Raw genomic sequence first — 22,589 nt, 5'->3', positions numbered from 1 at the left:
CCACTTCTCAGCACAGCAGAAATCATTGGAGACACTAAATCCCTCTCTTCAGAAGCAAGTTCCAAATAGAAATAGCAAAACTGAGGAACCACAGAAAAGATGTGATGTCTATGCGGGGATGTAAATGAGGGAGGAGACCTTGCGAGATCAGCTTGTGTGATGCCATCCAATATTTTCAAACTGTACAAGATAATCTGATAATGCAGAGAGAGGAAGCCAGCCTGACACTACAGGTAGTTCTTAACTGACAACTACAACTGAGTTTCAAATTTCTGCTAAACGAGGCAGTTAAGTGAGTTTTGCGGTTTTGCCCTATTTTACAATCTTTTTTGTTTTTTTGCCACAGTTGTTAAGCGAATCACTGCAATTGTTAAATCCATTGCAATTAAATCAATAAGTGACTCCAGCTCTCCCCACTGACTTTGTTTGTTGGAAATCAGTTGGGATGGTTATAAATGGGGATCACATGACTCCAGGACAGGACAAATGTGAGTAAATACAGGTCGATTGGCAAGTTCCTGGATTTTGACCACGTTACTATTGAGACATTGCAGTGGTCTTAGGCAGGGTCTTCAAACTTGACAGCTTTAAGTCTTGTGGACTTCAACTCCCAGAATTCCTCTTCCAGTCATGTTAGCTCAGGAATTCTTGGAGTTGAAGTCCACAAGTCTTAAACTTGCCAAGTTTGAAGACCTTTGGTCTTAGGTGTGAAAATGATCATAAGTCACTTTTTTCAGTACTGTTGTTAACTTGGAACAGTCACTAAACAAACAGTTACAAATCAAGGATTACTTGTATATTCTTTCAGTTCCACCCATATATCCCTTATTGGCCCTACAAAATCTTCCTTATAGTACAGCACAATAAAAATGTATACAATTGGTGATATTAGTTATTTCTCATCTGAATCTAATACAATATACTGATGCATTTCCCCCCAGCTCACACACTGCGAGACAGGGATGGTAGCACTACTGTATTACTCTGTGTTATACTTTAAAAAAAGAGAGACCTCAAATTTTGTGAGTTTGCCAAATATCCAACTGGAAGCAACAATGTTTTACAAGGTACTTTTTGTGTGAGGAAATAGTTTTCAATTTGCTGGTGCATCTGAGTGAATTAGAGTGATCGGCTACATAATGAATAAAGCAGCAGAAGTGTTAAGAAAGCTCTACTAGAGATATTTTAGGATTATGGCAATTTTAGGCTTTTTAATGCCTACCACAGACATTTTTGAGAGCATTTTCAGTATGTTTTATATAGGCTTCAGGGCTCTCAGGAATCACTACATCTGCAAAGATAAAACACAGCGATTGATTCTTAGCAATAATTATTGAAGGGAATCTGTGAATTTCAACAGAAGATAATAATTTATCAAGTTAATTTTACATTTTGCTTAGAGGACTGAAATTAATCATAGTGTCTGGTCTATATCTAAATAACAACAACTGAATGAAAAACTGCTGGTGACCTTCTACCGCTGCACCATAGAGAGTATTTTAACTTACTGCACCTCTGTATGGTTTGCCAATTGCACAGTGGCAGGTAGGAAAGGCCTCCAGAGGGTTAATGTCATTGCCCAGAAGATCTTTGGTTGCCCTCTCCCCCCTTTGGAAGAGCTTTATAGCTCCCGCTGCCTTAAGAAAACATTCTCAAAGATCCATCTCATCCTGGGAACCCCTTTTTTTGAACTATTACCATCTGGCAGACGGTACAGAATAATAAAAACAAGGACAAATAGGCTGAAAAACAGCTTTTATCCCAGGACATTAACTCTATTGAATTCTACTGTATAGTGCAGTATTATCAGGGGTTTTCAATTCAATGTGTAGAGTGTGAGGGATGTGTGTTTGTGTTTATTTTCATAGTCATAAATTGTACACTGAAGATGGTATTTAATTTCATTGTACGAGGTGAAATGACAATAAAGTAAAGTAAAATGCATACAATACAAATAATAACTAATTATAGGTCCAATTATTTTATCTAAGTCAAATGTTTTCTTGAAATGTATCTTCTCTCCTTTTCCCTAGAATTGTAAAGACTGTGCAATGTGCAATGTCACCTAATAAATCCATCTTGATTAAGAACATTCTGGTTTAAGGACAACTACAGTTAAGAACGAACAGAGCCTACTACAGCAAAATTTAATTACAAAATGATTCAAGTTAAATATGCAATGGTTCAAGTTCATTGCACAATATATCAGCTTACATACACATTTGGCTTAAGGACAGACCTTGGGAATGGAACTTGTTCTTAATCTGGGGGCTGCATGTATCTCAGTAATACCTTCTGTGTGCCAGTTGGAGAACATTAGTTAAAATTTTGAGAGGTCAGAAGTGGTCCTGTAATCTTGCATCAAACGTCTCAAGCATGAAGGCCAGTTGAAGAGAGATGGTCTTATGTAAGAAGATCATGAAGCTCAAAACATCTGTTGAAAGAATTTACCTGCTAGACTTGTAGCACCTTGAAGATAAAAATCTTTGTTGTCCCTCCCCTCTTCGTCAGAGTGAAGGGCTCTTGAAACTGCGGTCTCCAGGTCACGACTCAGATCATAGTCATGATCCCATTCCAAGGGAATGGAATCTACACTAGCTGGTGTATCCCGTCCTGACCTTTCACTTCGGTGTGGCTGGGGAAGAGACAGCGAGAGAATGGAGGATGGATGCGGGGAAAGGACACTGTCTGCGGATTTGTCATGCCAGGGCAGGTCTGAAAGATCTGCTGATTCATCCAACTCCACTTCACGATCTGATAACTCATGCTCATCATCTGTGAGCTAGAGGGAGACATTAAAACAATAATGAATGCTTTCCATGAGGAGCCCTTCATTTGCTAGATCAAGAAAAATCTCCCTGCATGACATCCATTCTTTCAAGATTAAAATAAATAAATAAATTGAAAGACATAAGTTGGAAAAGCACCAGCTCTTTTTTCTTTCATGTTTTGCATTTTATTATTACATATTATTACTTTAGGCTGTTTTCTAGGTCTCTTCAGTTTGCAGAACCACTTAAAAGACTGGGGGGAAAAAGACTTAATGTAAAAATGTTTACTTCCTCACAAAAACATGGGCAATGTTTAGGATAAATGGGTAGCTCAGATCTTATATCTGCATGAAACTTTAAAGTGGCATCTTTTAGTTAAGAGGAGTGACTTTTTTTTTGCAGTGTTACTTTTAAATAGTGGATGGGGGTCTTTAAAGAACAATGTGAAGGTGTAAGAGGCTCAATGCATCTATTTTGTGCGCCCCCCCCCCCAAAAAAAAGTTCAATCAAAAATATACAGTAGCGGCACTGCCAGACTTCAGCAGTGTAATTTGGAGATGCTCAAAGGCAGTCCTGCAAAACAAATATGGCTGCATGCTACCTGCCAAGTAGCTTTGTAAGGCCCGCCCACATTTAAAAAAAATTCACCCTCTCCTGAAAGGAAATGCTACCAAGGGCCTCCAAAGCCTTCAGGCCTCACCGTGGCCTCCAGTTTCAGTGCTTTTACTGCTTTGTACCTATTGAACACCTGAATAGTGCTACAGTTATTCCTATGTGGCTCATGATTATTTTTCATTTATCAGTCTGGCTCTTTTTCCTCTTCAATTTGTGCAGGCCTACCCTAATGAATGCAAAAAAAGGGGGGGGGGACCTGCACTTGAAGGACCTGCACTTAGGATATGAGTTATCCAAAACAGCTATAACTCTGTAGGTCTGTGACTCCTCTTCAGAGTCTATGATGATGTCTAAACATTAACAAAGTGTGCAAATATCGATATAGCAAAGTTAACACTTACTGGAAGACGAATTAATTTTTTGTGGTATCTTTCTACTCGGCCAAAGACTTCGTGGCAATAACGTCTCAGCTCGTCCAACTCTTCCTCAATGACAGCTGCATCTAAAGGCTCACTCTTTTCTAACAGTTGCTCACCCTGGGCAATGATTTGCTCAATTTTGTTGCTGTTCAGGGATATCTCCTGTTGAAAAGCCTGAAACACAATGTGTAATTTATTATACAAGATGTAAGAAAAGTCAGGATCCAGAGGCCAATCACTATATTGTATGTCTATGGAGATTCTCAGTCATCCAGGACATGGCTGTTTCAAAGGTGCTTCATTTTCAAGAGGTGACTGGATTTTCTGGTTTACCAGAAAGTCCACTTGCCTCTTGGAATAAAAGCACCTTTGGGGCACTATTCTGTATATTTTATTAATTAATGTTTCCCCCCAAATATCTTATGTCACATAAGGGAGGAACTGTTTAGAAGCAAAATCTAAAGATTTTAGAAGAAAAAGGCAACCTATGTATTAATGTAATTTATATAATACATTATTTATGGAGCCTTCTTTTTTCAATGGGGACTGACCATTGGTACATGCTGTATATTTCTGGTACATATATTTATTTTGTCTCTAGCAAAGATTTCTACAGCCAGTCCTCACTGGGTGGCTACATCATTTAGCAACTGCTTGCAAATATGACAGTATTTTTTTAAAAATTACAATTACTGAATACACTTAATAAGCAAACATCATGCTCCTGATCACAACACATGCTCAAGTGACTTGCATAGATGTATGTGAGAACTTTATCTAAATATGACAGCAGCAACCAATAGTCATCGCAGTCTCTCTATCTTTCTCTTAGCCACGTATTCACTTAGTGACTATTTAGATCCCAATTTAAAGAACAGATTGCAGCTGCTGAACAAGGACAGGGTGCACTATGGATACTGTAGAGAATAAAAACAAAGCTGGACATTGATTATTTTTATGATGAACCCAAATGATGCCTATATTAACATAATTATAAACATAAACACCCCATAAAACTATCAGCTTGAAAAGAATTTTGTAAAGCATACTTCAGTGGTTCAGTTTTGGGTCATGATCCCTTCAGATAGTAGTGCAAAGGATATAATTTTATAACAGGTGGCAATATTTTACCTGTTTTTAGTCATTTGCTAATCTTTCTCTCATCATTAAGGAATCAATGACCTAAAACTTGGAATCAAAATGTCCTTGTGTCACAGAGTGCCTATCTCATAATGACAATGTTACTCACATGAAACTTAGATACCAAGTAATGAAAAGAATTGTAGTAAATATATAGAGAGAGAGTTTACCTTGATTATTTTAAATTGTACAGCTAATAGAAAAGAGTAAAATGTGCTTTAGGCATATGTTTTATTCCAAAACAACAAACTAATTTGAGGCAGAAGATTTGAGTGGCAAACTATTGCTTTACTTTATGATGTGACAAACATATGGTATGAAATGGTTAGGAGGATAAGTTGCAGTGGTAAAGCAATGGGTGAGGAGAAGATTTTCGTAGTAAGTTCAGTTTGTTTCAGCTTATTATTTATTTATCAAATTTATATAGCTACCTATCTCAAAATAACTCTAGGTAACACTAATGTAATATTCATACAATAACTTTACTGTATGAAACCTTGTTCATGGGTGTGTGATGAATTTTAAAGCTTACTAGTTTTCCTTCATACATATCATGTTGCATAAAAAATTAGCTAATGACAAAATCTGCTCTGTTTTTTTATCATTGTGATTCTCTAGATTTGTATTTCTGTACCTTGAGTTGCTTTATCTTTGCTTGAACATCACACTCTGAGAAGTGTTCAATGTTGGTGAGCTGCAAGTCCATCTCTGTAAGCCAGACCAAAATGCTGTCACGTGCCGTCTCAAATTCTTCACGCTGGCCAATGAAATGCTGTAAAAAAAGGAAAATGTGACCATTGAACTTTTTCACATTAGTACATATCCTTTAGACATTGCAAGCAAAATCCAAAAATAACAATTAAAACTGCTGTTCTTAGAATTGTCCCTTCAACTACAGAAACATTGCAATAAATGAATGAAAAGGGAGGAATACTTTAAGTCTGCGGAGGATGGAGATCACTCGTTTTTGCAAATTGTCCCATCTCTGATTTCCTTCGTGGACCATCATCTTGAGGCTGCCAGCAGAATCAGTGCGATTTTCCCTGGCCAAGCGGCGGTACTGTTTGTTGATCAGTTCTAGCTGAGTTAAACTTTCTTGTACTTGACGCTGAAAAGCCTACAAAAAAGCACAGCAGCAAAATAACCCATTAAACTTCAGTCCTTATAATCACTAACTTTGATTGGATTATTATTATTATTATTATTGTTATTGTTTTGCTTGTACCTGGGAACTTTTCTATCAAGGAGAAATTATTATCCAGGCTTTTACATCCTGTTTAATACCCCTGTCACACTGGAGAGAAAAATATGAGTTTTACTTACATAAAAGTTGTGCTAAAGATTATTACCTGAAGTATATTTTTCCCCTATGCCGAAGTATCTATATAGGCAACAATTTTCTTGAGATATTAGGAACTACTTGATTCATGCAGTACATGAAATCATTGTGCTACACCAACTATTGTCAAACAGGTGCATATTGATACTTAGGATGAAGTAGTAGTACATGTTTCTAAAGCATGACATTTGGGAACCAGGCAACCATTTGGCAATGGCATCACAACAAATATCTTTATACAAATATGTTTAACTCTATTTTGTGACAAAGTGCTAATACAATTAAAATAAATGGAATGGATTTCTTACAACCTCAGAATAAAAGATAGACATAGTTTGTTAAGTCAATTAGCTTGAATGCATGGTAATGTAATTATATCACATAAAAAATTAGTCTGCGTAGGTAGACCCCAATAGAGAGAGGAAACAGTGTGTACACTCAGGATCTACCAAGGAGAGATCAGGGGATTAAATGCTATCCTTGAATCACCAGCTGTAACAGAACAAAATAATCTATAGGCACATTCATGGCCATCAACATTAACTCTGAGTTATTTCTGCTCCTTTTTATTAGCAATCAACATGATTAAAATGAAAAGACATTTGTGCAACAGGTTGCAGCCAAGGACAAAAGGGAGCTATGTAATCTGAAACAGCAAATATCTTCCAAGGCTTCATCTCATAAATGATCAATCAACTCAATTTAAATGTCAGTGCAGAATGTAGAGAGGTGGGGAGATTAAGTAAAAAGAGTCAGGTTGCAGTGGCAATTATATGAAGAATTCAGTTGGACAACAACAACAACAACAACAACACTTTAATAAAACAAATCCAGAAAAGCAAATCCACCTGTTTGAATCAGTAAGAAAGACTACAGATTTTAAACAAAGAGGCTTATGTTGAGTCAACCACATTTGTAATTACATCTGTTGCTAACATTTGTCCAGGGGAATGACAGCTGTAATGTTTTCTACTGTCTTACAATGATACGCTTCTATACTGATATTCTAGTTTGCTCAATTTAATTTTACTTTAGCTAAGATTTTTCTAAAAAGCAAACTCTTTCATATGTGTATCACATTTTACTATTCAAATAAAAACATTGTATTTATTTTTGAGAAATGCAAGGCTTAAATCTGACAACTCTTTTGACTTTGTAAACAACTAAATGTAGATAAAGCATCTCGGTAAGGAAGAAATGTATTAAAGCAAAGATAAATTTATTCTTTACAAGTCCTCATAGCATATGCAAAAAAGGAAATGCTCTGGTGTCTATAAAAAGTATCCAGAAGATTAAAAAGCAGCTTTTCTTCCATCAGCCACATTGAAATGTTTCCCTTTATAAACTTTTAAGTGAGTTTTCTTTTATTTCCACTCATTCTATAATGTCTACTGTAGCATGTAAAAATAGTAAATAAGTTAAAAACAAAGTAAATATCTGTTTGAACATTTCTTTCAAGATGCTTGCAGCATCCACACATTTAGGGAAACCTAAGTGGATAGTTGAAATGCATTTGGATTAAAGAAAATGAAATGAAATACACAGAAAAAGCTCACAGAGGAACACATATTTAACTACTAAAATATATTTTATTGAATTTTATTTAGTAGTGTAAATTACATGATTCCTCAGTAACTAAAAGGGAAATGGAATAGAAAGTAAGAATGTTTTTATCCAAGAAATTGATTGACGCATTCATATAAATGGACCTTTGGGCCATTTAGCAAGACTAAGTCCTATGTAAACATGATGACAATGGTTTGAAATAATTAAAACAATAAGCAAAAGAAAGGATGAGACTTCAAAATTAAAAAAATATCAATAAAATATAAAAAGGGTATTTTTGTATTGTATACAAAAGGACATTTTGTATGGCGTAAGGATGAGTTCAAGCCTAGGCCATTATCTTTACTCTGAAATAGAAAACAGGATGTATTCATCTGTACAAATTTTATGATTTGGATAGTAATATCAATTCTTTTTATTTCATTTTCCTATATTTTCTCTTTCTGGTGGTCATAATTATATTTTGCATTACATCTATAAACTTTGGCTGATGCAGTTGCCACTTCCTTTGTTCTCCTCTGACTCAACTGAAGGAAAGGAAGAAAGGAGAAAAACTTCCATTTCCAAGTGGCCTTATGTTTATTCCTGGGAAGAATGAGCCAGAAAGGGAAACTAAACCAAACCAAACAATAGCCCAACAATAAGAAACACAGGTTCCTTCTCCTTGCTAAAGAAAGAGCAATATGCTGTTCCGTTGGGATGACATCATTACCTGGTCAAAGTCAATTGTATCATTTGTAGACAGGAGCCACTGGGCGTATGCTGGCTAAATTATAGCAGACTATGGCCTTACAATGACCAATGCATATCAATAAAGTGCACTAATTTATTTTAATTATAGTTTAGGGCAGGACAAACAATTTTAAAGTCCTTTTCTCCAAGTCTGAAGGTAGAATTTGATCTTTCACTAAAATAAAATGAGTAGAGTTATACTAATAAGGTAGAATAAATTTGCTTCTGTGATAGCATCAGAACAGATTATATTTCAAACAGATCAAATCACCTCAAACTTCTTTAGTTCTTCTTTAGCAACTGTATATAATACACCAGAAGAACTAGGGAAAGCAGCTGTCCTTTCAGAAATTTTCAACCAATCTTCAAAGCGAGAATAATCATCCAAAAACTTCTGCCATAGTCTCCAAGTCTCTTCAATTCTGAAACAAAGATAAAAATAGGAGAGGCTGAATTTCACTTAAAATTATTTGATATCTCATCTAGTTACCAACTATAATAAAGAAATCATGTTGCCTATTAAAACGTGCCCAAGCAGAACAATACAGACTTTTAATTAAGCTTGAAAGCAGTTTTGTCAAGAATTATTTTTAACAAGAAACATAATTCATTGGCTGAATCCAGCTTAAGCTGAATTTATTTATTTATTTAGCATATGCCATGTCATACGCGGACTAGCAATATAAATGAATTGTCAAGCCATTTCAACTAGATTAGTAGAACCCAATAAAATATAAATGTCAAAGAGATCTATGTTCAAATATTAATGTCTAAGTCATCTATCCATTGAGGCACAATGTTTATATTTAAAAAAATCAGATACTGGAGCAGTATATGCCCTCAGCTTACAGCCGGTCATGATGTGATCTATAGTTTGACATGGGCCCCCCCACGGTCACAATGAGGGGATGATACTATGCCCCATTTATACAGAGAGCCTCAGCAGATGCCATGTGAGGTGCAAATTCTATTCAGGATTGTCCATTGCTGACGTGGTAGTTCAAAGTGGGGTTGTGGGGTTGTTTATTTGTCTTCTATGTCTGCATGTTCAACCACCCATTTGGCTTTCCATAGGGAATCAATGTTAAAATTGTTGGGCAGATGCTGTGGACTTGCCATTGGGGGCTTGAGCTGGAATAAAGTAGTTATGGGTTGTTCCTCTTCTAGTTTTTCAAAACCTTATTTGAAATCATATAATTATTTTGAATGTTTCAACACTCCATTGTAAAGAGCTGAACAGAAAAGTTTCAGAACTACACAACTACAGCTGTTTAAATTAAGAAGTTTGGAAAAAAATACAAATAACCATTCCCTGCATTAACAAATAACTGTATCTATGTGCCTTGCCTTGAATAAAGATCATATCAGAAAGCAGAATATTAAACTATTCAGATAAATGTTAGCTCTTACTGCAGAATCTCTATGTAATGACGTTTGGTCCATATGGAAGTCACATGATGTTCGATGTAACTTATATCCCTTAACCTATGCAATTTATATCCATTAACAGGTGTTTAATTTAAGAATTGGCTGGATTTCATTCCGTTCTAAGAAAGCTGGAGAATCATCTGAAGTTTTGCCAAATACTTACTTGATTCGCCTTTCCATTGACATGGCACAAATATTCCGCCATCTTCGATCCAGGTTCCTTGTGGCTTGCTGAATGGAATCACATTCTGTTTCAGTAGCACAAGCATCACAATCATGGAGAAGAACTTCACAGAGATTGAGGACAGATGCAACCCCAGTGCTATGTTTCTCTATGTCTCTTTGAAGTTCCTGTAAGTCAACAGATAAACTTGTGAATGTGTTAGGCAAAACTGAAATTAACTAATACTCTATGTACTATAAACAAGCAAGGCAAAACTGAAATACAAGTAAAGGAAAACAAAAAGCTAAGCTACTTGGTGGCTAATAAAAATCCCCAATTGTTCCACAAAAATTGAGAATTTTGAGTTAGATTCCAAGTGGATATACTTAAAAATAAAGATTAATGCAATCATGCACACACAGACACACACACACACAGGAGTGGGATGGGGAAAGAGAGAGACTAATCATCCCAACACATATTTTTCTAATCAAGTGGCTTATTTATTAAACATAGTAAGATAAAAAGAGTGCATAGATGGTCTGAATTCATAATGTTGCTAATGGTGTTCATATTTTTTGTTAAGAAACATTTAGTTCTACCAGGCTACAAATATACTAATTGAAATCTACTGTATTATTGCCACATATCTTTAGGTAATTTCAAAGAGTCTAATATTAATACCACTAATTATCTCTCAGTAACAATTTGCCAACTGCATTTCTGGGTTCCAATCATGGTTTGATGTTGACTTTTAAAACCCTGAATGGAATGAGTGAAAAGGGTTTCAAGGAGCGCTCTCTTTATGACATCCATTCCCAAACAGCCTTAGCTGCGGTGATGAGATTAGTAAAAAAAAAAGGTTGTGTTAGTAGAGGTAGTGCTTTATTATTAAGCCCTTTGTCATATTGCATTTCTTCAAATTGTGTGCAGTTAACTCCACATTTTGTCATGTTTCTAACCATATGCTTTATTTCATTTGCATCACTGAATCAAGTGGAACAACAAGTAGAGAAAATTACATCATTTCTTTCTTTTTTTTAAATGAAAAAATAGTAACTGGGGAGTGAGAAGTGCTCATGAAATGGCAGTCTTAAAAATGTCAAGACTATTGCTGTATGCTTGAAATTCCAGGATGGGATAGGTAGTCTTTTGTACAGGAACAAATTTGGAATTCCAAGAGCTTAGTGGACACATGAATTCACAAAATGTCTGCCATGGATAGCTATGATGTTCATCAGTCTTTTTCAACCCTCCATGGTCCATTACTTCATGACTACATCAATTCACCAAGATTGTCTGTCAATGAGTGTTTCTTTGAATCTTTGTAAACTTATTCTCATGTCAGCAGTGATTGTGTCTAACAACAATCTAGATATTTAGGGCAATTGGATAATTTTGCTTCATATTTTAATTAATTCTTTATTGTTCCTTCTTTTCCAGTAGATCTTTGCCTTGTCTGTTATCATACTTATCTTGGCAGGAAAGATTGCCCGGATTTTTGTAATTACTTTAAACAAATTTATTGTTCTTTTTATTTGAATGTCATTTTCCTTGCTTGTGTAAACTTCATGGTCATAGAAGAGTTTATGTTTCAGGAATTTTCTTTTCTATGTGTTGTCTTTTACTTTCTGTCTTTCTTAGTCAATTTTCAATCTATCAATAGGCATTTTGTCTTCTTATGAATGCTGCATTTTCTAATATTTTTGTTTACTTCATTTAATGATTTGAGTGAATTTCAATCTAGAATTCTTCAGGCGTACACTTTATCAAATGCATTTCAGTTCTCTATCTTTGCAACAACAAAAGCAGATGGAATATTACTGAAATTGTATCTTGTCGATCACTTGGTTTATTAAGCTGAAATTTTACAAGAAGTTCAGGACCAAGCTTCAGTTAGCATTAGGTCTTGTTTTTGTTGACTGAACAGAGCTACACCCACTTGTGGCAAATCATACTGTCAATTTGAGTTTAGTGTTGTTTACCCAGCAATATTCATGCGTAGAATTGCATTTTAGATTGCTTGAAAAACAGATTTGCTACAGTATGAGTGAATTGTTACAGCTATTTGTCTGTCTCCTACTTCATCTGTATACCAAGATAAAATGTTTCCATTATTCCAGGTTCAAACTTCAAATTTTTATTTTAGTTTAGCCTTCCAGTCATCTATAATGAATATGACATATATTGCTGGTTTTGTATCAATGAGGTGTTGCAAATCATCATAGAACTGTTCAATTCCCATTTCTTTGAATCCCTGTGATACTGATTGTCTTGTCCTGCACTTTAAATGAGATTATTCTATCATTTGCTGGAGTGCTAGAGGTAGTGCTTTACTACTAAGCTCTTTGTCGTGTTACATTTCTTCAAATTGTGTGCAGTTAACTCACATTATGTCATGTTTCCAACCATATGGTTTGTGTAACCATAAAATGCTTGGAAAGGGGGAAGGAAAGAGAGAAAGAGGACAATCACAGCAATATAATAGACTCAGTTACAGTTGCGCCAGCAGAAGAAGAGGTTAGGGACAGATTATCATGGAGATCAATGTAGTTTCTAAGAATCAACACCAACTTGATGGCACTTCAATAATCAATCAATCAATAAATTATTTTAACATATTTTGTTTAAAAAGCAGCTATGCTATTTCTTATATAATATTATTTTCTTTGCTATGAAATCATCCATCCAATTTACTAATTCCCAGAAGGTCGGTATCCATTCTTGACATTGCTATTTTGATAACTTCAAGGTTGATTTGGTTCATTGCTTTGACATTCCCTGTTCAACTGTTTATGGGCATGAAAATTTAATTTTGTTTTTGCCTGTGAGTGAATCAGCAATGAACATCTTTTCACCTTTAATCCAGTTGTGTCATTTGCATATGTGTTATGTCTATTTGCCCTCTGCTTTTCCCAGCAACCGTTTGAACCCCTTCTTGCTTGGGGGCCTCATTCTCCAATTTCATTTTTTTAGATATACTGCAGTAGATGACATTTCCTTTTCCAGTGGATACTGTTTAGTCCAATCCTTCTTCAGGAATAACTGCTTGGAAAAGTCCCCTCCTGATAGGTTAATCATAGATTATTGATTTTTTTTAAAGGGTGGGGGGAGGATGGTGGCAGGAAGCCAGAAGACAAAAGATGTTTGAGAGAAAAAACAGCAGCCACCCATTTTACTGGCTGCAGTTCAGGTTGATAAAATTAATTTTACAATTGTGAAAAACTGTGGATTCCAGCCAGGGGCAAAAGAATTCAGGAGGAAATTCACTAAGAGGTGAGAGCTACATTTGGAAACCCTTTATCTTAATTAGTTTGTTATAAATCACTTGGAACAGTTTTTAATAATGTATTTTTCATTTACAGCATTAAAAATGCTGTTGAAATCTACATTATTCATGCTTCCTGACTTTGCCAGCAATGTGAGATTTAACTACAGTTGTAAAACTTGGAAATGCACTGAATATAATTCTCTAAAGACTAATGAAGTAGTCATTGAATAACACTAATTGAAATGCATTTGCATTTTAATGTGATTTAACGTAGAATTGGGATTAGATGTATTGCCTAATATATAACTTATTCTTTGCATTTGGAACAGAAGTCAAATTAACACAGCAAGAAGTTAAAGACAACTAATACTTATAATTTGTTCAGAAAAATGAAGACATTTAGCACCACATAGAGGGGAAAAAAAGAAGAAATGCAGATTCCTAGCTAGACTTGTGATCCATTGTTCAAAGGTAACACTGTTGTTCTGTATCCTTTTTCCTTGGTTTCCCAATTGCAGATTCCAATAAATTAATTCTGAGGTATAGGAAAGTTGGATTTTTTTAAAAATTCCCTAACTCTCTGCCCTGTTCAACTAAGCTTTATTTTTAAAAATGCAAACTATCTTTACCAGGGCTAGTGGCTTGAACTAATATATGTGATTCAATATATGACAAAGAATCCTCATGATATGTGGATTCTATGACTTTGCTGTCTGGCCTGTAGACTGATCAAGTCTGAATATCAAATGTGCTGAATATAGTTTACAACTCTATTCTAAAACATATTTACAACAATGTTTTCTTTGGAAAGAATTTTGGGTGATGAATAAAGGTGTGTGTTTATATATGCGCATGCAAATGTGTGTATATGTGCTCCTTTGAATCATTGTTGATTCCTGGTGACTGCCTAGACAACTCCCTGCAAGTTTCTTGGCAAGATTTCAGAATTTATCTGCTTCCTAGAGCTGAAAGAAAATAACTGGCCCAAGGTCACCTAATTACCTAAGGCAGGGGTGTCAAACTCAAGGCCCATAGGCTGGATTGGGCCCACAGGGTGCTTAGATCTGGCCCATGGAGCTGCCTAGTGAAGGACCAGTCCATGGTGTCTCTGCAGCAAAAATGGAGCTCAGGAGGGTTACCTGAGTCATGTCAAGCTGTTCATTCCCACCCCGGCCACACCCACCCAGCTCCCCAGAGGTCAAACACAACCCTTATGAGGCCCTCAATGAAATCAAGTTTGACACCTGACCTAAGCCATGGACTAGATCTCACAGGTTTCTAGTCTATACCCTAACCTCTTTACCACTTGTCATTATAAATAAACATAACAAATAAAAATTCACCCTGTCTCCTGTACATCAACTAGTGAAATCCAGGTAGTCCATCTACATTTTGGGTCAAATCAATTGACTGTAAGCACATGATTTAAACGTTTATGACCTTCTGATATTGACAGGGAGTTTTTTTAATGCTATATATACAGCTATAAATTTACCAAATAAGCATACAAAATATCTCTGTTTCAGTTTCTGATCATTCCATGTCATGTAGCATGGTCTATTACACATTCTACTCAGAAGTAAATTACTATCGTGTAACTAGATCAATAAACCAAAACTTTAGAAAAAGCTTCCAAAATTATCTCATTTTAAAATAACTGTGTTCCTAACTGTATAATTTGATAAACAAACCAAGATAGAACCATTGTAGCCATGTCTACAAAAAAGCGGGACTGGGAAACCTGATATTATGCCTCTTGTTTATAATCTATTGGCATGACAAGATTCTACATAGTTCTAAATTATTATTATGAATGGGGGCTGAAGTGGCTCACGTGGTAAGACACTGGGCCTGCATATCGCTGAGGTCAGCTACTCGATTCCCGTGAGCAAATAAACCACATAGAGACAAGAAAGGAGCCTCCCTTCATTGCCTACCGGTGTTCAGGCATCCCATGTATAAAGATAACACTGCCCCAAAAAATTCCTTTCACAGAGGCACCCAGCCACCTCGGTGATCCCTAGCTAACATGTGCCATAAGCTATATGTACGTGTGTGTGTGTGTGTGTGTGTGTGTGTGTGTGTGTGTACACTTTAATTGGTAATTAAAAATCAAATGAGGGGCTTTTTTAGTCTGCTTATGCATACCAAGTATGTAATAATGGGGAAGTTAAAATATTTCCAAAATTCTTTAAAAAGTTACCTAAACAGGTTTCACATCATAGCACGATATGCTTCTGAAAATGCTGGTTCTTGTTATCTTACAATGTCCACTATTATGTATCATGTGAATTTGCTAGGTGATCAGCGGGAATAAGAGAGCAATGGAGGCTGCCAGAAGGATTCTGGGTATTCCAATCTAAGGAATATTTGCTTAAAGTCCACGTGGCTGTACATATACTATACAAGGAATATATTCGTATTCTTGGATGCATAAGAGTCTCTGGTAGGAAAGAACTAGGGGAAAGGAGGAAAGGAATAAATGGCTGAATGCATCCTTTTGCACAATGAACAAAAACAACGTTTCTCAACCTTGGCCACTTTAAGATGGATGGACTTCAACTTCCAGAATTCTCCAGCCAGCATGAAGTCCACTCATCTTAAAATGGCCAAGGTTGAGAATCTCTGAACACAAATATGCAAGAGAGGGGAACAAATTATGTAGCTGTGAGTTGAGATTATACATATTTGAAAGTGGGAAATAATAGTCTAAATCAGGGGTATCAAACTCAAGGCCTGCAGGCTGATCCAGCCCATGGGGTGCTTAGATCTAATCCATGGGACCACCCTGGAAACAGCAAAGGACTGATCCACAGTGCTTCTGCCAGCAAAAAATGGAGCTCAGGGCAGCTGTACGTGCCCCCCCCCCCGCCAAGCTCCATTTTTGCTGGCGGAGGTCTGCAGGAGGTCATTGCAGCCAAAAACACATGTCAAGATGGCCACATCCACTCTGGCTGCACCCCTCCCAGCCCCCCAAGGCCAAACATAACCCTGATACATCCCTCAATGAAACTGAGTTTGACACCACTGGTTTAAATCAGTTAAGAATGATGTCAAACTCTTTGAAGGAAGAAGAATCTATGAAGACAAAGTTTGTGAACTTGTCTTCGATGACATGCAGATTGAATCTCAAGATTCAAATAATTTCAAAGTTTCAAGTCTGAGTTCTGAATCATGAGCACAGCACCCAACAGATTGGCTTCTTCCTGGCATTTTCATATGATCACAATGAATCTTATAGCACATTATTGACTACCAGGAGTGATCACTAATGTGAATGATCTATTCAGGTTTGTAGTGTAATACTGGACAGGGAACTGAAGTCTATGGATCTTCATTATTAGTTTTGTTCCTCAATTATACACTACCAGTAACAAGTCACCTACTCTTATGTAAGTCATTTCAATGGGTATATATTTCTTCAGTAATATTGGTTACAGAGACTCTTAGCATGTTATTCTGCTAGCTTCAAGCTAAATTTATGTTCATCCTGTCTATCTGACACTTTGTATTTTAAGTGCTGTTTCTGTTGTAATGTTGCAGTGATACTCTGGAAGAAGGCCTGAAATTCAAGTAATGATCATTCATTGCTTCTGTTGTGAAACATTGCTATCAAGACTAAGTACTTGGGTATACTGGCTAAAGTTAAGCATCTTAAAATATTATTTAGTAGCAGTTTCACACAGTCCTTTCCAAACTAACCAACACTAAACTCCAAAATGTTGCAATAAATATCTATCAATTCTTTGACCCTAAGGCGAATACAAGACATTGCTCAAGAAGCTAATTAAACTAAGAGCTTAAGTATTAAAAATGCCTCCAGTGTGAAAAAGACTGTGGATATCAAATACTCGTGGCAAGCATGAATTGTCATAACAGATGAAGCATCCTGTCTATCAAAGATATTAGTAAAAGGCTGAGAATGGCAACCTGATGGATTACACAGTAGGAAGACTTAACCATTTCTTCACAGAATTACACTTTTCTGAAAAGGACATAGAATATGGACATAAAATTCAAACACCAAGCTTGTGAAGCTGAGTAAAGGAATATTATAATTAAATTTGTTAGTGAACAAAAATTCTTTGAGGCAAAATTTATTTCTTACAGTTCATATTTGTCCATTAGAGACAAAACATTGCATTCATAGAGACATTATTTTTGTCAGGAACTCACAAGCTGGAGGAGGAATTTAACTGGGGAACAGATAATTTTTTGTTTTATCAAGGTATTAGCTTAAAAACATGATGACATTTAAACTTCTTACAGGATTGCTGATAAAAATGGGAATTCATTATAAATGGGACTTTCCATTTAAATATAGTAGATTGAAACCTCAAGGAATAGAAACAATTTATATTATTCTCATTATGAATAAAACTGGCTGGGTTGAAGAAGATTCCCTCTGATGGTACTGGGACAAGAAATGACCTTGGACATTAAGCCAAGGAGAAACAGCTGCACAATGAAGCTCCCAGCTGGAAGAGGATTCGGACACAAATATGAGCAAAATGGGGAAAAATACAAAATGAACCCTTTAGACTAAAAGTTCTTTGTATGGTATTAAAATATTAGCTCATATTTAGGTATAAATGGGTGAGATAAAAATTGTTTAGGAAGAAAGATGCAGGAAATTAATAAGAAAGCAAATAAAAGTAAAATTATAAGGCGGTTCAATTGTGTCCACTTCTAGGAGTGCTCATCTTCATTTCTTATCCAAGGGAGCCAGCATTATCTGAAGACGCTTCTGTGGTCCTGTGGCCAGTATGACTACTTGCCAAAGTGCATGGAATGCTGTTATCTTCCCATTGAAGTGGTACCTATTTACGTACTCAAATTTGCATGCTTTCAAACTGCTAAGTGGGCAGGATCTAAGAGCAAGGAATGGGAGCTCATCCCATAGCGCAGCACTCAGATCTCGAACCCAGACTATCAGCTTTCCAACTGACAAGCTTATCATCTTTAACTGAATTAATTATAAACAGCTAGAATTGAAAAGACCTGAATTAGACATTCTAGAAGTTGATAAAAATTTTAACAGGGGCTCTTTAACAAAGCTCTATAACATTTTAAATTTGATAACAAGTACAATAAAATATTTTTAACAAGTTAACACCCCACATTCTTCAACCTTCTTTAGACTGTGTGGAAGTAGAAATTTAATTAATTAATTAATTAATTAGCAAAAGTCAGGAATATACGACTTTAGAAATCAATTCAAGATTTTAGAAGTCAAATAATTAGTAATACTAATGTCTATCATTCCTTAAAGAATCTTGTATTTCTAGAAATCTAACAACAAAAGACATTAAGAATTAGATAAACTCGAATTCCCTGTGTTTCAATGCAACACATTTGATACCGTAGTTAGACTCATTATTACTATAAATATAAATCTATACTACTTTTAAAGCTAGGAAACATCTTCACAGGGTACTTTATATATGTCTATTTCATTATTAAACATAAATGTTAAATTATACTTAAAATTACTGATGAAGCATCTTCAATTAATTATAAACAAAATCATCCAAACTGACTGGAATATATCTAGCTCTATCAGATGCTGAATATATTTCATTTTTTCAAAAAATAGTTCTGTTCCTCTAACCATATGTTTTCTAGGTATGAGGAAAGCCTTTATTTGCATAGGAATATTTGAGAATATAAGTAAAAAATCAATAATGAACACTCAAATGAATTTATCAAAAACAGGCATATTATTTATGTATTACACACATTTATATAGCCTCCCAACTCCTTTGTTAAAAGTTCCATAACTTATAACATTAAACATAGCCAACGAAAGAGGTAATGTAGAAGAAGAGCAGGCAGAGCTGGAGGATGGAGTTAGGTGTGTCATTAACTTAGAATTGTTATGTTCCCACAAATGGTCCAAGTCCAACCCCTCTTGAATTCAATTAACCCTTATCTGTCACAATTTAGTACTGAATTTTAGTTGACTAGATTCTTGTGTATAGGCTTGAGCAATCAATCTTTTGAACTGCAACTTAATGTATGGCCCTGATTGTTTGCACCTGACAAGAATATATTACCAAGTACATGTTATTCTTTTCATAAGATCCAACAAAACAGTGAATATAGATGGAAAATATTCTGTTCTTGGGTAGGGATTTAAATAAAAGCAGTTATATTTTATTTTATATAAGCATTGTGCTGAATATGAAGAAATGGGTCTTATTAGACTAATTTCATGGATTACTGTTTTAACTTCATCAACAGTATACCCAGATTTGTGTAGGTCATTGAATTCTGCATGGAAAATAATAAAAACAACAACTTAAAAACAACCAAAGGGACTTCCAGTTTGGGCCTCTTCAGCGACAGACCGAAATCCGCGATTGTGCGTGGTTTTGATCTGTGTTTGCCGCTGGAGCGCCCTGATCCTTTGGTTTGGGGCTGAAGCCACCCCATGGAGGTGGTGAAGAAGGGGGAGATTGCTAGCCGAGTGGAGGGGAGCCGCATCTCTCCTCCTTGGCTGGTCTAAACTCCCTTCCCCAAAGGCGGTTGCAACGGTGGTCAGAAATGGCCACCTCAAAGAAGAACCTGACTGGATAAGATTGTGCAGGAGGAAGACAAAGAGGAAAGCAGGACAGACCGGGCTAAACAACAGAGAACATCTAAGCAAGGTACCCCGAATCTAAAAGTACCTAGAGGAATACTTCTGAAAGAAGATCTTTAAGCGGCAAAGGAGAGAGAAAAGAAGGTTAAAACCCCCTTTTTTACCTTTATATTGACAATTACAAATGGTATGGAAAGAAATTTATATTAATCTATTTTGACACTAATAGGCAACCTTAAGCTGAAATCTAAGTGTCAAAAGGAGAATAAAGATTTTTTTCTGGGTCATTTTAAAGCCTTAAGAAGGAGAAGAGTGGAGGCAAAAGGGTGGGACTTGGAATAATGGAAAAATGGAGTGCCACCTGGAAAAATAAAGAGGATTAACAGTGAAACTTTGAAAAGACTCCCGAGGATACATTGTAACTGAAATCTTATTAAAAGATACAGTAACCCACAGAAAGGAAAAGTAAAGGAAAGAAACAAGAAGGAACAGTCTAGGATCATTTGGTGATTAAAAAAAAAAGTTTTTGGCATTGGTTTTTTCTTTCTTTTTCTGTTTTTACTTGAAGTCAATTGGATGGTTGTTCACAAGTGTTTAAAATGGCATCACTCCTGGAGGAATTGAAGATGAGTCTTAAAAAACAGAAAGAAGATGCAGAAAGGGGAGGAAGATCCTTTGGCTTCGTATTTGAATTTTTTGAAATGGAGATCCTGAACTATGAAAAGCAAAAGGAAAAGCTTCAAGAGCAAGAAGAAGGGTGGGACAAAGAAGAAGCCATTTTCAATGATCAAATAATGCAAAGTGTGGTAATAAGGGGGAAAAGGGGGAAAGGAGTTAAAAGTTTGAGATCAAAGGGAACAGCCAAAAAGAAAAATAGTCTGAAAAAGAAGTATAACAGCAAGGAGAAGCAGAAAAGAAAATTACAGAAGGGAAAATTAGAGAGAAGGGTATTAAAAAAGGGGATGAGAAAAAGGGGGGACAGATAGAAAGGGAAACAACTTATGAGGGACAAAAACAGGAAACAAAGAAAAAGGGGAAACGTACTAGGATTAAAGGTATTTGCTCCACTAGAAAACACAGAAACAATAGTTAAATTAAGTTAAAAGTGAAGATTCTGCAAAGATACAAAAGATAGTGTTGTGACAGTAGAATACTGTAATGAGTTAGAAATGAACTAAGTAAATAATCTATGAGATAAAACTGTATTGTTATGTAATGGTATGTTTATTTATAATTAATGTAATAATAAAGAAGAAAGGGAAACATTGCAACTGTTTCTAAAGATTGATAAAATATTGAAAAGAAATGTGAAAGATTTATAAGGAAATTTATACCAGTTATTAGAATGAATTTGAATAATTATTTTTCTTATTAATAGTAAATAATTTATAAGATAAAACTGTATGACTATCCAATGGTATGCTTATTAACAGTTAAGTAATAATGAAGAAGGGAGGGAAACATTTCAATTGTTCTCAAAGATTGATAGATATTGAAAAGAAACGTGAAAGATTTACAAGGTTCATACCAGTACTAGAATGATTTTGAATAACTATTTTGTTTACTATATATATATTGTTTTAGCTTTTTCTTTTTACATTTTCAAGGGGAAGCACCAAGCAGAGTCTGAATGATGAGATCTATATGATATAAAATAGATATTAGAAATTTGAATGTTATAATTTTAGAATGCACAAATTCAATGTTTAATGAGATTTCATATGTTAATAACAATAAGATTTAAAGGTGTTGCACTTTGATTGGCAATCATAGGGGGAATTTTGCTTCTTAAGAATGTTGGAAGAAAACATGAAATTGTAAACAAGACAGACGAAAGTATAAGTACAACGAATAAAACGATATAGAAATTTTGGCAAAAGAAATACAATTGAATAAGAAGAAAATGGGATAACCATGAAAGAAAATTAAGAGAAGTAAAGGGAGAAATAGTGAGAAGTTAGAAAAAGAGTAATAAGATATGAAGTTGAATACATGATGAATATGCATATGAAATTGTGTCTGTACGGAAATGTGATAACCCAGAACCATGCTGCACTCAAATAAGATGTTTTATTTGTTTTGTTAAAACTCAATAAAACTTTATTAAAAAAAAAGAAACAACCAAAGGGAGGAAGAATAATTTGGCCTTCCCAAATACAACATACCTTTTCATCTCACAGACTTATATACTTGTGAAATATTAACACAAAGATTTCATTTATATATAGGGCAGTTAACAGTGGCTCACATTTCATTTCCACACAATAAAAAGCCAATTACACCAGAAGCTAACATTCTGTACGTAACATGGCAGTGCCTTACCTCTGGTTGGCAGGCTCAGTGAGCAGTTCCATGTTGACTGGATGTCAAGCCAGCAGAAGATTCTACCAGAATAATGCTAAAAGCATCACTTGCCTTGAAATTTAAGGGCATCTTCCTTGCTGCCCTCTGTACCACGGGAAACAGCAGGCCCAAACCTGCGTCACACTTGGATCACCATCACCATTATGCAATTGGAAATGTGGGTATTTCGTTTTGGGGGATTTTTTGTTTTGTTTTGAT

General features: G+C 35.5%; 1 protein-coding gene across 3 annotated transcripts in view; it reads right to left on the bottom strand.

Moving 5' to 3' along the window:
* Nucleotides 1-22,589, bottom strand: part of SYNE1 (spectrin repeat containing nuclear envelope protein 1) — a 212,762-nt gene that overhangs the window by 18,821 nt on the left and 171,352 nt on the right. For all 3 annotated transcript variants that reach the window (XM_087939369.1, XM_087939379.1, XM_026705017.2), the window contains 7 exons: nucleotides 10,174-10,361; nucleotides 8,854-9,004; nucleotides 5,880-6,062; nucleotides 5,580-5,717; nucleotides 3,788-3,979; nucleotides 2,452-2,782; nucleotides 1,223-1,291 (listed from right to left, as the gene is read on the bottom strand). In XM_087939369.1, the coding sequence (XP_087795495.1) occupies nucleotides 1,223-1,291; nucleotides 2,452-2,782; nucleotides 3,788-3,979; nucleotides 5,580-5,717; nucleotides 5,880-6,062; nucleotides 8,854-9,004; nucleotides 10,174-10,361 (1,252 nt within the window). The remainder of the gene's footprint in view (nucleotides 1-1,222; nucleotides 1,292-2,451; nucleotides 2,783-3,787; nucleotides 3,980-5,579; nucleotides 5,718-5,879; nucleotides 6,063-8,853; nucleotides 9,005-10,173; nucleotides 10,362-22,589) is intronic.

The sequence above is a fragment of the Pseudonaja textilis genome, chromosome 1, assembly GCF_049901715.1.
Source record: "Pseudonaja textilis isolate UNSWEBS1 chromosome 1, rPseTex1.2, whole genome shotgun sequence".
NCBI classification, from domain to species: Eukaryota; Metazoa; Chordata; class Lepidosauria; order Squamata; family Elapidae; genus Pseudonaja; species Pseudonaja textilis.
The sequence above is the reverse complement of the archived record's forward strand: the minus strand, read 5'-3'. Positions and strand labels throughout refer to the sequence as shown.